The sequence below is a fragment of the Lipotes vexillifer genome, unplaced genomic scaffold, assembly GCF_000442215.2.
Source record: "Lipotes vexillifer unplaced genomic scaffold, Lipotes_vexillifer_v1.1 scaffold1021, whole genome shotgun sequence".
In the NCBI taxonomy this organism is placed as follows: domain Eukaryota; kingdom Metazoa; phylum Chordata; class Mammalia; order Artiodactyla; family Lipotidae; genus Lipotes; species Lipotes vexillifer.
The window spans coordinates 268,191-284,732 of NW_006790222.1; the positions used below are offsets into that span (position 1 = coordinate 268,191).

Genomic DNA, 16,542 nt, shown 5'->3' on the forward strand with positions numbered 1-16,542 from the left:
CATATATTATACATTAACTTATATAATTACATATCTTTATTTTTTAATTTTATTTTCATAATATATGTCTTTCCACAGGATAAAGATTAGAGTTGGAAACATATTTTGCCAGCATAATTTAAATTTTTTTTTTTAAATATGAACTAATTGCCATTTATTCATGTCCATAAAGACATTTGGATATCACTGGTTATCTGTACTGCTTGTAATTTGATGTAATTGTCAGCATAATTTGACATTACTGTCTGGTAAGTAGACACTGATGTATAAAGCCCATGATGGGCCAGTGAAGTGGAGTGTCTAAAAGCCTGGCAGACTATTAAGTTCTGTAAATCTTTCCTGCTTTCTCTCCTGGAATCAGAGTGAGGAGAAGCAAGTTTGCTGATTATTTCTTAAGGGAATCATGGATACAGGCTGACTGTGTAGCAAAGAATAAATTCCAGTTTGCCAAAAGCTGACCAGTTTGATTATAAGACAAAGAGAGTCAGGAGCAATTAATTGAAGAAGAGAAGAAATCTTACAAGGAAACTTCTCTCACTGTACTCCAGTGAGGAAAAAGAAAAGTAATCTAAATTTATATCAGTGCATCCTTCACAGTGTCATCTACCTGTTTATAACCCTCACATAGTTATATTTCAATTTTTGAATTTGTAAAATGAAGGGATAAACTAAATCACTTTCAAGATTCATCTTAAAGCTTAAAATATCATGACTCATTCTGAATGAACTACATACTTTGTTGATATATTTGAACACTTCCTTGAATTTATGTCAATTTACATTGAACTGACTTTGAAAAATACAGTTCCAAATTATTGATGTACTTCATAACTTTAGTAGTAATTGGGAAAGCTGCTACTTTTACTAGAGCTTTTATCAAATAGAACTATGTGTAAGTTCTAGCTTTGAAACAATCAGGCTACCTTGTAAATTCTGTATTTATTATAAACAGATACACCTTTCAGCTCATTATTTCAGCTTTAGCTTACAACAGTTATGGAGAACTGGCCCTTAGCAGCTTTTGAATTTGTTGATTCTCAATGGAAATGAGAAAGCTTAATTTCTGGGCAGGCTTCACTATTAATAGATGTATGGCTGTGGTTTAGTGCCAAGTGGGGTCAGGATGCCTCCAAATGGCGCCCTGTCAGTCGTTGTTCCAGCCAATGTGGGCAATGAGGGCCATTTTCCTGTCTCAGTCCTGCAAGGACTGACGAGATGGAATCTTTAGTCTGTCTCTGTGGCAAACTTTCTTGGCCAAAGCAAGTGGAAAGCAGAGGCAATTATCCAAGTATCTGAGGTAAATGTGTGTTTTTCTGACCCAAATACTTGAAAAACTACCTCAACTATTCTCTTTGATTTGACTGATGATCTGGACACATCTTTCTGCCTGTATAAGTGAATCTCTTTTCCGGATGTCTTCACATATGCATGTGTGTGTGAGGCAGGTGGAAGTGGTAAGCTGTGTGTGTACTCGTGCATCTGTCTGGCTTTGTGCGCACACCACGTGCAACTTTTTAATCTGTTCTTCCTAATTTTATAGTGATTAAATTAATTAATTTAAAAGTCCTTTTGAATTAGTTTAGGCATGCCATGCTTAAATAATAATTTTGAACATAAATCCACATTTGGTTATTAATAATAACTTGAATATAGGAATTCTTGAGCACTGGGTAAATATTTATGCCAGATACCACAGAAATCTAAGCCCTGATTTAGCACCAAGAGTTCCACTAACTTTTAGCATGATGGCAGACTCACCGTTTTTTTGCTTTCAAAAATAGCCAGCGTCCCTGAGTTAGCCATACAAATAGAATGCTAAATAATCCAACAGGTGATAATTTAACCTTTTAAAATAAATGTCTTTGGCTTTATTTTTCCCACAATGTTTTAAAAACCCAACTACTATTTATTAGCATGTGCTGGACAATGGATGGGAAAACAAGAAGAGCAGAACTGCAGTCAGTAACTTTCACCATTTAGTAGCAGCAATTCTAGAACAGACTTGGTAATCATTTGGTTACTATACCAAATTAACTATTGAAAGTTTTAGAGTATAAAAGTATTAAAATTTTAAAGCACTAACTACAGAAGTTTTAGAAATTAACTATAGATTTTATTTATTCTTACTGTCTGGAAGAAGCCTAGGTTCCAAAATGATTGTTACAAAATAGATGGGTAATACAAGACAAGTCTCTTTCTCTTGAAGTCTAAAATTTGTAGTATAAAGGGATGGAAATTTTCTAGATGACCTCCAGGATTAATTCTAGATTTAAAATTGTATATTCCAATTTTAACATAAATGCAGATATTTCATGTAGCTACTCTGAAGAAGTTGGAAGGAAAAAAGATGTAACTGGTACATGATTTTCCAATAATAGGACCACTAGAACACTTTTATCTGAGACAAAGAAAATGTTTACTTCATATTTTTTAAGAAAGAGTACTAATTAATCTGGAACAACATCTCCAAGTAAATGGTTCAAAATTGTTTGCCTGGATAGCGAAGAGAGGTGTGCTCTGGATATGAACTCTGCTAACATAGAACATCTGGGGGAGTAACAGATACTCAAGAGCATTTTCTGTAGAAAAGACCATTGGCCAACCATTATGATTGTTTAAAATACAGCAGTATTATTCAGACTAAAAAGTATATTGACAGCTTCCAGCAGGTTATTTATTTGGCTACATTACCTTAACTTAGCCAACACAGGATTTAAAAGTGGGTTAGTCATCAACCAAAATGACCTCCTTAAGAAAGAATCTGGTAACCATGTCATTAGGCCAAGTAATAAAAACTTCAGGGGATTACATAAAATAAAGATGACATCTAACATATCCATTTCCATTCTGTATTTTGGCATTAGAAATACACACACACACACATTTTGGCATTCATACATTCACACATACACACACACAATATTCTAATCTAAATGAAAATCTACATAAAACTATGAATATAAGCTTTTAATATAAAAATATAAACAATACAAACTTAATTTGGGGATGCAATGATTTACACAGTTTTGTATTATCCACTGGACCTTTAGTTACACTTTTTCCTAAATGTTTCCAAATTTCACATAGCACATGTTAGTGTTGAGAATCAGACTAAAAGTTTCAGAGAGTGAAAGTCTTTTTCTTTTGTTTGTTTTTAAATCTCAGCCTTGTATTAAGAAATTTTATTTAATATGGTATATAAGATGCAAAAGAGGGGGCAGATGTGAAAAGTATAATCATGATTGCATTTTCTGTTTTGGCAATTTTAGTGACAAGCATTATGTTCAGCCAGGTGTCAGGAAGTTCCTCCGAATGGTCGGTAGCATTGCCAAGGATATTTATAATACAGCAGAAATGCCATGGAAAGTAGTAAAAAAAACAGACGTCAAAGCCTCATTTCTTGCTTTTGTGGCCTAATTTTAGGGTCCATTTTTGAATGTTGTCCAAAAGTGCACTCATAAAAGAGAATTTAGATTTGGCAAGCTACATAAATGTTCCCACAAGTGCTGTCAGATAAATCCTGAAACACCTTTCCTTTTAAATGACACTTTTTTTTAACTGAAAAGCACTAAGTCCTCCAGAAACATCTTTTGCTAAAAACATTCATACAGGGCTGTTGATGTGCACCAAAACTTACTTGATGAAACAACCCAAAATACACTTTTGTGGGACCTATTAAATACAACCTTTATTACAATAACCACAACAAAAAGGAAATTTGTATCGATCCTCTTGATTTGGATTTTTATATAAGAAGCTTAAAAACATTTGAAGTCTAATAGCTGGTTCTTTTTTTTTTTTTAACTAAAAATAGTTTTAAACTGTAAAGGTCTTCTAGATATTAAGCAATTTGTAGCTGTTTGAGTTCTAAATCCCTTTGGCTATATTATACGCGCTTCTGTTTTAAGGTTTTGTTCCGAAATTACCTCTTTCACTAGTACAATAATAATTTAAATTGATGTCAATATATGCTCTGATAGAAAAAAAAATTAGTAAAATCTTCTATAAATTACTTGAAATGCCATAATACCAAGAAATGGCATTACAATCTCTTGTAAAGTAATCTTCATTTCTATATCAGTGCTCTAGCTGGGAAATATTTCATCATATTTTGTTTTTGTTTTTTTTTACTTACTGTTGATACATAGATTAAGTGGTTCTTGATTAACTTTAGAGTTTTTGAAGCTATCTTATTTGCTGTGACTTAGGGCTTAAGTGTAGCTATGCTAAAATGATATGAGGGTAAGGGAAAAAAGAATTAACTCTTTTTCTCACCACCTGAACTGCCTTCCTCCGTTTCCATGCCACTCCTGTCCTTACATCAGAGGTCCCTTCCCTGACTTCTAGCCAAATATTCATAACAGTTTTTCAATTGTCTGTTGATTGACTTCTATTTGGTTTGAACAGGATGAACTGGAGGAAAAGGGGACCTTACCATCTTTTTGAAACACATTTCTAATGTAATTTACCCATTCCATAAACAAAATAATAGGACTTTCAAACTATTTTCCAAGAATTCCCTAGAACAATAATTTCCAAAAACCATTTAAAGATCACTTCATCACAAGCATCATGGGGCATTATTAAAAATACAGATTTGCCAGCCCAGGCCACGTTTAAACACTTGGTCACTCTGGAATGCTGTAATTTGATGCCCTCCGTAATGACACTCTTTAAAAATATATCCAGTATTTATTTAAAGGGGAGACAGAAATGCATAGGGAAAAAGGAGTGAAGGAGGGTTCTGGGGAAAGAAATAGAACACACACTCTCTTCTACTGCCTTCAGTAATTCAACCCTGGTCCCAAAGCTGCAACCCCACTAGGTCCTTCCCAGGCCTGGATCCACTTCCTTAGAAGGCAGTTTGGTGGCCACCACTTGTTCAAACATTACCTCTGGGTGTTCCATACTCTTTGCCTTCTAGTAATATTATACTATTTTTGAAAAAAGAGCCCATATGTACATACTTTCTTTATATTTTCGGTGTATTTTATGTCCAGTGATTTTTTTCTTAAACTTTTTTTTGGAGATAATTATAAATTCACATGCAGCTGTGAAAATTAATACAGGAAGGTCCTGCATATCCTTCACTCATTTACTCACCATAACTTTCTGTATAACTAAATACAATAACAGAACCAGAAAATTGACATCGACATAATCCATCAACCTTATAGTACAGATTTTGCTAGTTTTACATTCATTCATTTGTGTGTTTATGTGTTTGTTTAGTTCTAAGAAACTTTTAGTTTCATCACATGCGTAGACTTCTGGGACCATGACCACAGTTAAAATACAGAGCAATTTCATCAGAGGATCCCCTGTTGTACCCTTTCATGGCTACAGCTGCTCCCCTTCCTCTAGCCTCCCTAAGCCACCATTAATCTACTCTCCATCTCTATAATTTTGTCATTTCAGGAATGCTAAATAAATGGAATCATACAGTATGTAACTTTTTGAGGTTGGCTTTCTTTCACTCAGCATTAATTCCCTTGAGATATATCCAAATTGCACACATCAATAGATCATTCTTCTCTTATTGCTAAGTAATAGTCCATGGTATTAATATACCAGTTTGTTTTAACCACTCACCTGTTTAAGGGCATTTGTTTCCAGTGTTGGGCTATCATGAGTAAAACAGCTATGAACATTTGTGTATACATATTTTATGTGGACATAAGTTTTAATGTCTTTGAGATAAATGTCCAAGAGTGCAACTACTGGGTCCTGTAGTAAGCACATGTTTAGAAATAGCCATACTCTTTTCCAGGGTGGCTGTACAATTCTACATTTTCACCAGCAATGTGTGAGTGAGTGACTGTTGTTTTGCATCACTATTTCTTTTTCATTTTAGCCATTCTTATAGGTATGTAGTGATATATCACTATGGCTTTAAATGTGCATTTCCCTAATGGTTAATGACATTGAACATCTTTTATGTGTTTATCTACCATTTGTATATCATCTTCGATGAAATGTCTGTTCACGTCTTTTATCTTTTTTCATATTAAGTTATTTTAATTTTGAGTTTTGAGAGTTATTTATATGTTTTACATAGAAACAAGTCTTGGATATGTGGTTTGCAAATATTTTCTCCCAGTCTGTTGCTTGTCTTTTCATCATCTTCACAGGGACTTTCACAAAGCAAAAGTTTTTAATTTTGATGAAGTTCAGTTTATCACTTTTTCATTTTATGCATTATGCTTTTGGTGTCAAGTCTAAGAACTCTTCATCTAGCCCTGAGAGCTGAAGATTTTCACCTATACTTTTTTTTTCTAAAAGTTTCATAGTTTAAAATTTACAAATAAGTCCATGATCCATTTCAAGTTAATTATGTATAAGGTCTGAGTTTTAGATCAAGGTCCTTTTTTTTTTTTTTTTGAACTATGAATCCTCATTTGTTCTAACACCATTTATTGCAAAGGCTAATCTTCCTCCACTGAATTAATTTTCATTTTGTTAAAAATCAGTTGAGCATATGTGTATGGGTCAATTTCTGTGTCCAGTGTTGATGCACCATGGTTCACCAGGCCAATCTTTAATCTAGCTTTGCTAAACCCATCCCAGAGCTATTAATTTAGAAACTTCCAAGAGGGGCTTAGAATTGTGTATTTAAAATTAATTGTAGTAGTAAATCTGATGTACAGCCAAGTCTGGCACCTGTGCCCAGAGGTTACACAAAGATTTTTCATGAATCTTTGCTGAGAAGGTTGGTGGAGAGGAAGGAGGGGATAGCAGGTCACCCTGTTTAATTAAATTAAATATATTGAGAAATATTTAACATTTAGGTAAAGCTGTATAAAATAAGAAATGACCACCTAAAAACTCACCATTCAGGTTAAGAAATAAAACATTATTCAGATGTAGCCTTTTGTGGGTCCCCTCCGTCCTTAACCACACTCACCTCCTTTCCTATCTCCAACCCAAGGGTAACCACTCCCCTATATTTCGTAATTATCATTTTCATGCATTCTCTATATTTGACCATATAAAATATGCACACATATTCATATACATACATACATACATATGTCAGATTTGTTGTTTTAATAGAAACTTGAAGTAAAAGCAACTATCAACTTGATCAGTGTGCAACTTATTCTTGCCAGTTCTCAAACCCAGACCACAGCATATTCTGAAGTCTAGTTTAGCTCTGTTTGCTTAGATTTGGATATGTTTACTGTTTTCTTTGTTCATCATGCTATTTGATGTCTCAGAACTTTACTCTGGCATTATTTTCCTTCTTCTTGAAATTTACCCATTAAATATTCCTTTAGACATAAGAGTCTCTTGGGAAATAAACTCTGTTTCTGTTGGTCTAAATATAACTGTTTTTCCTCATTATGAAATGATAGCTTGTCTGTATATATACTTCTTGGTGGAGAGTTATTTTTCTTTCAGCACATTCCATGGTTGTATTAGTTATCTACTGCTGCATAACAAATTACCCCAGGCCTGCGTGGCTTAAAACAATAGTAAACAGTTATCTCTTTTTTTTTTTTAACATCTTTATTGGAGTATAATTGCTTTACAATTGTATGTTCGTTTCTGCTTTATAACAAAGTGAATCAGCTATACATATAAACAGTTATCTCTTACAGTTTCTGTGGATTAAGAATTCTTGAGTGGCTTAGCTGAATAGTTCTTTTTTTTTTTTTTAGCTGAATAGTTCTTGATCAGGGTCTGCCATGAAAGTTATAATCAAACTGTTGGCCAAGGCTACAGTCATCTGAAAGCTTGACTGGAAGATCTGCTCTCTAGATGACTCACTCAAATGACTGGGAATTTGGTGTTGTTTATTAATAGGAGGTCTCATTTCCTCTTCATGTGGGCTTCTCTACAAGATTGCTGAAATATCTCCATGACATGGCAGCTGGCTTCCTCCAAAATGAGAATTCCAAAAACAAAGGCAGAAGCAGCAATGTGATTTATGACAATGTTCAGTGCTGTCACTTCTGCTGGCACATACACCAACACTAAGTGTTAGAGGGATTACACAGGGGCTGGTTTATCAGAAAGCAGGGATTACTGAGGGTCACCTTGAAGTCTGGATCCCCCAATTACCTTGTGACTTTTATTACTGCTGCTGAGTAGTTGGCCATCAGAATTTTTATGTCTTTGCAAAAAATATGTTTTACTCTTGCTGCTCTTATAATCTATTTGTCTTGAATGTTCTGCAGTTTTATTTATTTTTATTAATTTTCTTGTGTTTCATTGTGACCCTTGAAAATGAGAAATCATAACTGTCACTAATCTTCCCAAATCTATAGTCATTATGTTTTTGAAAATTATTCTTTCTTACTTTCTCTAATATTACTTCTGGTAATCCAATGGGACTAGCATTACTTTCTCATTGTGTCATTAATGTCATAATCTTTTTTTTTCATAATTAGTCTTTGTTTTTCTGTGGTGAAATATGATGATTTCCTCATATCTGTTATTCAGGTCCCTAATTTTTTCCTAATTGGTCTCTAATTGTTGTTTAACCCATCCATTGATTTTTTTATTTTCAATGATTTTTTATAGTTCTTCCTTTTCCCCCCACAACTGCCTCATTTTATAGTATTTTATTTCCATTTCATTTTTACGATTTCCTCTCTTATTTATCTAAATATTTAGGCATGACTATTTTTATTCTTATTCTGTGGATGAGAGTATTTGATGTACTCTAGACTCTAGCTATATTGTTTTGTTTTTAACCCTTCCTGACTCTCTGTTGTTATGGCTTGTCATTTTTTGCATAGTTCCATATTTGATTTATCTAAATTTGTTAGAATCCTAAAGGGATTATGTTGAATGCTCACTATTTCAGAGAGTGTAATCCTTTACTTTTGTCAGGGCTGTGATGAAGAATGTTTATTGATTTATCTAAAATCTTTGGTGCTTTTAGAGCAGTGGAGTTTTTAGAACAGTGAATGAACATTTTGCCATAAAAAACAGTTTTCACTTCTTTCAATCAGTGCAGTTTGAATTCTATATATTAGGCTTCCAGGGCAACTTTGTTTAAATAAAGGTTACTTTTACAAAAATAATGTCTATACTATAGAAACACTAGGAGAAATATTTCCAAACTGAAAGGATAGAACTAGTATAAAAGGCAGTTTTGGACATCAAAAGTGAAAATTACATGGCCAGTACTACCTCATGACTTGAAATTGTTTGCATAACTGGAGAAATAGGCAATGTATGTCAATTTTATGGTCTCTTTTCCTTGAGCACCTATGGACTCAATTAGTAGGTAAATAAATTGATGTACTATAGGTTTTTACAAGTAAACACTTATGACTACTACAAAAAGACAATGGCTTATATTTGATTATTGGGCCAGCTTTCTATAAGTTGTTTCTAGTTGACAACAATTGCTATTGTCTTCCTTGTTTCTCTGTTCTACCAAACATTATACAGATAAGTGGGGGAGTGAGTTTTCTCTGGGTAAAAAGCTCCATGAAATCAGATGCAATGTTACAGAAGCACTCATATTTAACTAATTCACTGCCTCCATTCTAAACCCAATTCAGTTCAATTTCAGGAGATCCATGGACCCCTTGAAATCTGTCCATGGACTCCAGGTTATGATTTCCTAGACTAAATGAAAGAACATAATTAAGTGGATAAATGGACCAATAATATTACGTTAGGCATACTATGTCATTTTATTATAAGAAATAAAGAAAACATTTTTATATTCCATGATTTAAATATACAAATCATATTTGAAGGTCTACTTCATATACATTTTTTGACACAAGCTATGCAGAAATGTATTTGACTATTTGAATTGCAAATTTCTCTTGATATAAAATGAATACCTTTTATATTATTAGAAATAACGTTTGGAAAATGATTACAACTTTCAGACTTTTATCAGTGTTAAGCAATACTTTTTATCTACCTGTATAGTTTTTTCAACGTCCTGCTATAGTGCAGGGACTTAAAATGCTATTTCATATTTCTACTAAGTGCACTTGCCAGATTTCTTTGCTTTAAGTTATATTTCCTATGACTAAAGGGCTTTAGGAAAAAAAAAAAAAACTTTATATTTTCACATAATACCTGCTATACCTTTTTTATATTGGTTTTTCTGTAAAAAATACAGAGTATGATGATTATTAATTACCTAAGTATGAGTGGATAAGATTATTAATATTCTTTGACTACATCTGTAAAACTTCATCTTCCCTGTGAATACTGGGAGTTTGCTGCAATGTAATTATATGAAGACACTGATGCACAGGCATTGTAACATAAACCCCTATTGTAACACTAATGATAATCTTTTAATATGCAAATAATTTCAATTAAATACAAGCATAGAGTATTGCTGGAAGTGGCTTAACAGCTAGTGGTCTGACTAGAAAGAACAGTGAATAGTCCCTCTCCCTGATAACTCTCACAGACAGTAGATGTCCCAGATAACAAAATATTCCTAATGGAAATACTGACCCTAAATGAACTTCCTTTAATTTAGCATTTTGTAGCCTTGGAGTTTTATTAATTTTCAATTAATCCAGAATGGGCATTAAGACAAACCATGAATATCATCTCATTTACTAATTGTTTATCTGATTGTGCAAAAGCTGACTGAAAACAAAAAGTGCAATAAATAATGGTCAATAAATATTTCTAGTAGGTAAAATGTGAAAATAAAACAAAATTTAACATGTCACTGAGACAGAGGGAAAAAGAGAACAATGAAACTATGAGATAGAATTCTGCAACTCACTAAATATTAATAAAAATGCATATGTGAATTTCACAACTTAGTAGAGAAGGTAACTCATATGTACAGATTGCTATAAAACACATTAGAGTAAGTAGTAATTGTTATGAGAGTTTAGAGGAGAGGGCTCATATTTGGGACATCATAAAAATGACTCATGAATTTGTTACTTCTTGAGCCAAGTCTTGAAGGATGGATAAGATTTGGGCAACAATCAATGAAAACAGCATGTAGAAGGAATGCTGTGAACCAAGGAACAGAGGTAGAAATCCTAGGGTATTTCTGTGGACTAGTTGGTCAGGATGAATGGTGAGAGATTAAAGCTAAACAGGCCGAGGTCACCACACCTCATGGAACTTCTTGGGCACTTAACTAAAAGGAATGGTCTTCATTCTGTAGGCAGGGAGTAAAGAGCTGATGAATGATTTTAAATAAAGTAAGGCATATTCTGAGCTGGCCTCACAGCTATATAGCAGAGGCCAGTGGCAAAGGTGTTGTATTTTCAATAAGCATGTACCCAAGCACATTCTCAATCATTTATAAGAACAAAAGCACCAGTCTGAAAATCAGCAACAAATAGAAACACGATACATGTACAAATCATTTTTTATTCTAAGATGATACTGGTAAGTGTATAACACTCGAGGTTATAATAAACAGCACCAGTATATTTTTTTCCATAAAAAATAAAAAAGGAAACAAAACTCTACTCAACACATGAAAAGTATTAGCAGGAACTGAGAACTACTGGTAAGCACTAAGTTTAAAGCACAGACATTTAGTAGGAGGTATGTGGTGTACGTTGCTAAAAAATATGTAGTTAGTAAAACAAACAAAATCAGTTCTGTTTACTACTTGGCTGGCATAAATCAGTCTTAGGCATGGGTGAAGAACTGTTCTCAAGGATCGAGACTCTAAATATATAAGAATTCGTACCAGAGTTACCAGAAGATTATTCATATTTATGTAAGTCATATAGCTTTGGTTTTGTGATTCCAAAATGTTGAAACTCTTACCTCGCACAACAAGGTCAGCTGAGGCTGAAGAATTGTCCACAATTGTCTGAGCGGTGCACGTGTACCTCCCAGCGTGTTTTAGCTGGGCATTTCGGATGAGCAGCTCCCCATTGGAATCCAGCTGTTGGCAAAAACAGCAGTCATTCAAATCAGTACACTTTTTTCACCAATTAAATGGTATTTAGGACATGAGAGGTATATTTTCCCCTAACAAAATGAACACCTGTTCAAGATGTGCTAACTGTCTGTGTGTTCTAAGGTTACTTAAACTCTGGGCTTTGGTATCTCAAGTGAAAAATAGAGTGAATTACCTAAGGTCCTTTTTAGCTTTAATATCTTTAGTATTCTATTATTTATATAATCAGAGAGTATTTTGAGAGAAAACACAGGATGAAACTATTTCATTGATGTCTTTTTTTTTTTTTTTTTTTTTTTTTTTTTTGCGATATGTGGGCCTCTCACTGTCGTGGCCTTTCTCGTTGTCGGACGCGCAAGCTCAGCGCCCATGGCTCACGGGCCCAGCCGCTCCACGGCATGTGGGATCCTCCCGTACCGGGGCACGAACCCGTATCCCCTGCATCGGCAGGCGGACTCTCAACCACTGCGCCACCAGGGAGGCCCCATTGATGTCTTTTAAAAAGAAATGTGAAGGTCCAAAAATCTTGATGCTCAATATCCATGAAGATACATAAATGCTGTAGGGCTAGGGAGAATTATTAATTTGGTTATGTAAAACCAATCTAAACAACTAATTTCAAGACGTGCCACAGTTCATTTTACAAAGATAATAAAAGTGTGCAGAATGTGTCAAATAAAAGTGTCAAAATGGACAATTCTACTAACATGTTCTGTTTTGGCCAAATATAACCTCCTTGTGGGCAAGGATTTTTGTCTTGTTCACTGCTCTATTCCCAGTGCTTAGAATAGTGTTTAACATACATTTTTTTTTAAGGAGGCTTGAGGGAATTTTGCTTGTGAATGATAAGGCACCATCCCAACGCAATTTCTAAAAATAGCTAATATTTATAGAATGCGTCCTCTATACAGATCCTGGGATTCTATTCTGAAAACAGTCCTATGAGATAGGTCCTATTTTGTCCATTTTACTAAAGATAAAAGTGAGACTTAGAGTAGCCAAGTAATTTAACTATGGTCACGCGGTTTGCTTGGTTGGAGGAGCATAAAATAGTCCATGCTCATTATCTCCAAAATACTCTCTTAAGAGAAAAGTTTGGAAAACTCGATTTTTAAATAGACATTTGGTTTTCCTGAGAAACAGAAATATTGATTTACTATTGCAATTATAGATATCCAGATATCCAGATCAAAGGATGAAAAACTAATGATTAGGTTAATATTTCATGTAGTAGATGAAGGTATTGTTTCCGTTATATGAGAGACCTGCAAATTTTAATTATTTAATGACTATATGTGGAATAAATGCTCTGCTTCACCATTGGTTCTGCTGGTGGCCCCTTCACATATTAAATTCCCTGCCGGTCTTGGAAAATATTTGGGTTGTAATCCTTGCTTGATTAATAAGATTAATTAAAAATAATAGCTAGTTATCATCTGAGCAGATTGATTCAGTTGGTTGTAATAGAATACTACTATCTCCATATAAAGAACTGGTCAGTGGCCACACACCTTGTTCCTTGGTTTCAGTAATTAAAATCTCTGTAAAAATGAAACTAGAGGTCATACAATTTAATGTTAGTTGGGATCTTCCTGTCTCTTGAGGTCTAACATTGGGTAAAAATCCAGTTTCCAAGATTTCTTCAAATTCCTAAGGTAGGGGAATTCTTTCCTTCTGTTCTCTTGACCAAGGAGCTCCAGACCAACCTTTTCTTTATTTTGCCATGAAACCTACTAGCACGAACTATTCCCTAGTAAAGTAGGTGTACTAAAGAGTTAAAGGTCATGGAATTGGTTGTATCCCACAAAGTAGGGCAATTATCATCCACTGTATATTTCTATTTTTAAAAGTCCTGTTGGTCATACTTTTACTAAGGATTTCTCAGTGACCTTCACCTCCCTCTGTTCCCTATCATCTTGTTGGCAGTCACTCCCACTCCCATATCTTACCTCTCTCTGCTCTTCTCTTCTTTCCCTTGGAAACAAACAACTATTCTTCTTTCCTCATGTTAAGCTGCTTAATTATTGGATGGTTGCTTGGATTCTGACAATACTTCTTCCTCAAACACTTACTTTGTTTTTAGCTTTTGCCGTTTCTTTACCTCTTACCCCTCAGTCCATTTTAATCTGGTTCCCAACTCTTCAACTCATTTTACTTGACTTCTAATAGCATTTGACATTCCTTCCCCAAACACCTAACTTTTCTAGTCATCTGTGACAGCACATTTTCCAGAAAGTTTGAGAAAATTCTTAACCTCTCATCTTCTTCAACTTCCTTATAATTCCATCATAAATTATTGAATTTATCCTTTCCTTTTCTTCAACACTTCCTCTGTCCTTGTCCAAGCTACCAACATCTCTCACTGAACTACTATGTCCTATTTGGTCATGACCCTCACCCCTGTCCCATCTATTCTTTTCTCTACTTAGCACTCAGGGTGACCTTTAAAAAATGCAAATTATGATCAAATCATCCCTTTCTATAAAAACAAACTAAAACCTTTAAAAATGTTCCACTTCTTGGAATAAAAGCTGTTAAGTGTTATGATAGTCAACTTGGCTCCATTCTCTAAATTCTGTCCAATATTCCAGCTCAACTAGTGCCACCATTTCACTTACACTCTGCTGTCCAGAAGAACATTCCCTTTTTAAGACCTTAAATGTATCTTGTTATCTCCTATCTCTGGTTCTCCAAGGTGTTTCCTTTCCTGGAATTTGATCTCTTCACACCCCACCCTCTTACCACCTTCATCTACATAACATTTACCCTCCCCCACCAATATCAGTTCAAATCATTTCCTTAAGCAAGTCTTTCTATTTTCTGTTGTTACATTTTCCCATAGCACATTTTACTTAATGTGATATTATATATTTCATTTACTATAAAATATTTTTGCAATTATATGATTAAAGTTGGTTTCCCTGAAGGACTGTAAGTTTTATGAGAGGGGAAAACATGCCTGCTTTCTTCAGCATTGTATCCCTGTGTTACATGTGTACAGCTGTATGTGCTGTATCCCTAAGACCAGCACAGTCCCAGGGATATAATAACACCAGATACACAGTATTTGAGTGAATTTTTCACAATGCTTATTAAGACTTCTGGCATCTGCTCTTAAGATAATACATGTTTACTTCTTTTCAGGTACAAGCAGAGTTAGGATAGCAAGTTCATATAGCCCATCACAATGGCAGGATTTTGTAAGCACATAATGAGACATTTTGATGTCAGGATGAAGTACACACTCTTGTTACCTCTTTTCCCACTTCTTGTGCCCCAGAAACTTTCATTTTACCATGTGTTGTCTTTCCTGCAGACCTTTGTACATATCACTTGCATTGCCTGGATTCTCCCATCTCCCACGTCTATCACTTGGTTAACTTCAAGTCATGGTTTAGATGCCCCTTTCTTCTCTAGAATCCAAAGTCCTGGTTAGGGGGTTGCCCCTTGCATATTTTCATTTTAACTATCCCTTTCTATTCTAATTATTTAGTTGTTCATTTCTTCTACTAGACTGTAATTCTTTGAGGAAAGGACTACGTCTTATTTATTATTACATACAAATTATGTATTGTGATATCTGACATACAGGAGGAATTCAACAAATAAATATTGCATAAATGAATTAAAATACCTATTATCGAAAATGTTTTTTATTGAATTCTTTTAGTAATTTCATATGATTTTTCAGGTAAGATAATGATAATATTCTAAGATAAAATAGCTGAATTGAGAACAACTATTGTTATCCATATACCTGAGATCAGCTATCAATTAATAATATATTTCAAATTATTTGTAAACAATTTCATGAGTAAATATAAACGTTTTAGGAATAATGTGTAAATTTATAGAGAAAAGAATGCAGTTGACATATAAGAAAATGGACACCTCTAAGTTTTTCAACCACCCATATTTGTTGTAAAGAATTAGGCCTTTAGAAATTCAAAATTTGTAATACAAATCACAAATTTACAGAGAGATCTGCCCTTTCCATCAGCTTCTGGAAGGTAACATGTAGTATTCTTTCTTTGCCTGGGCATCTTGGGTCATATTGAATAGTTCTAACCATGTGATTTAAGGTGGCAGTTAGCCACACCTGTATAGTTTTAGAGTAGGGGCTGACCATGCCAAAAAGACTAACATTGTGGCTTAGGGTAGGGGCTTTGGGTCATGTGTTATCAATCAACCTAGATATTGAGATTAACCATTTGGGCAATCAATCAATCAATCAATGCCTACATGATTAAGCCCTGGTTAAATCTCTAGATATCAAAGCTCAGGAAAACATCCTTGGTTGACAATACTCTGTGCCTACTGCCACAGACCAAAGCTGGTAGAGTAATGCATCCTGACTCCATGGGGAGAGAACAATGGAAGTTCTATCTTTGGAACGTCTCCTGAACTCTTCCCTATGCATTTCTTCCCTTCGTTGATTTTAATATGCATGCTATTCAGGTAATAAATTGTAACCATGAGCATAATAACTTTCAGGGAATTCTGTGAGTTCCCTCTAGCACAAGGAAACTGAGGCTGGTTTTGGCAACTCCTGGAACTTGCAGCTGGTTTCAGAACTGAAGATGGTCTTGAGGGCTCTGCCTGACTTTGTAGTTGGCCAATTCTACATATCATACTAAATAGAATTCACCTAAGTGGGGGGGGGGGGGGGG

At 34.5% G+C, this 16,542-nt stretch overlaps 1 protein-coding gene across 1 annotated transcript in view; it reads right to left on the reverse strand.

The window, feature by feature from the left end:
* The window catches only part of CNTN1 (contactin 1), a 164,411-nt gene that overhangs the window by 96,401 nt on the left and 51,468 nt on the right, over positions 1–16,542 (reverse strand). The window contains exon 12 of the mRNA XM_007463263.1: positions 11,737–11,857. Coding sequence (XP_007463325.1) covers positions 11,737–11,857 — 121 coding nt within the window. The remainder of the gene's footprint in view (positions 1–11,736; positions 11,858–16,542) is intronic.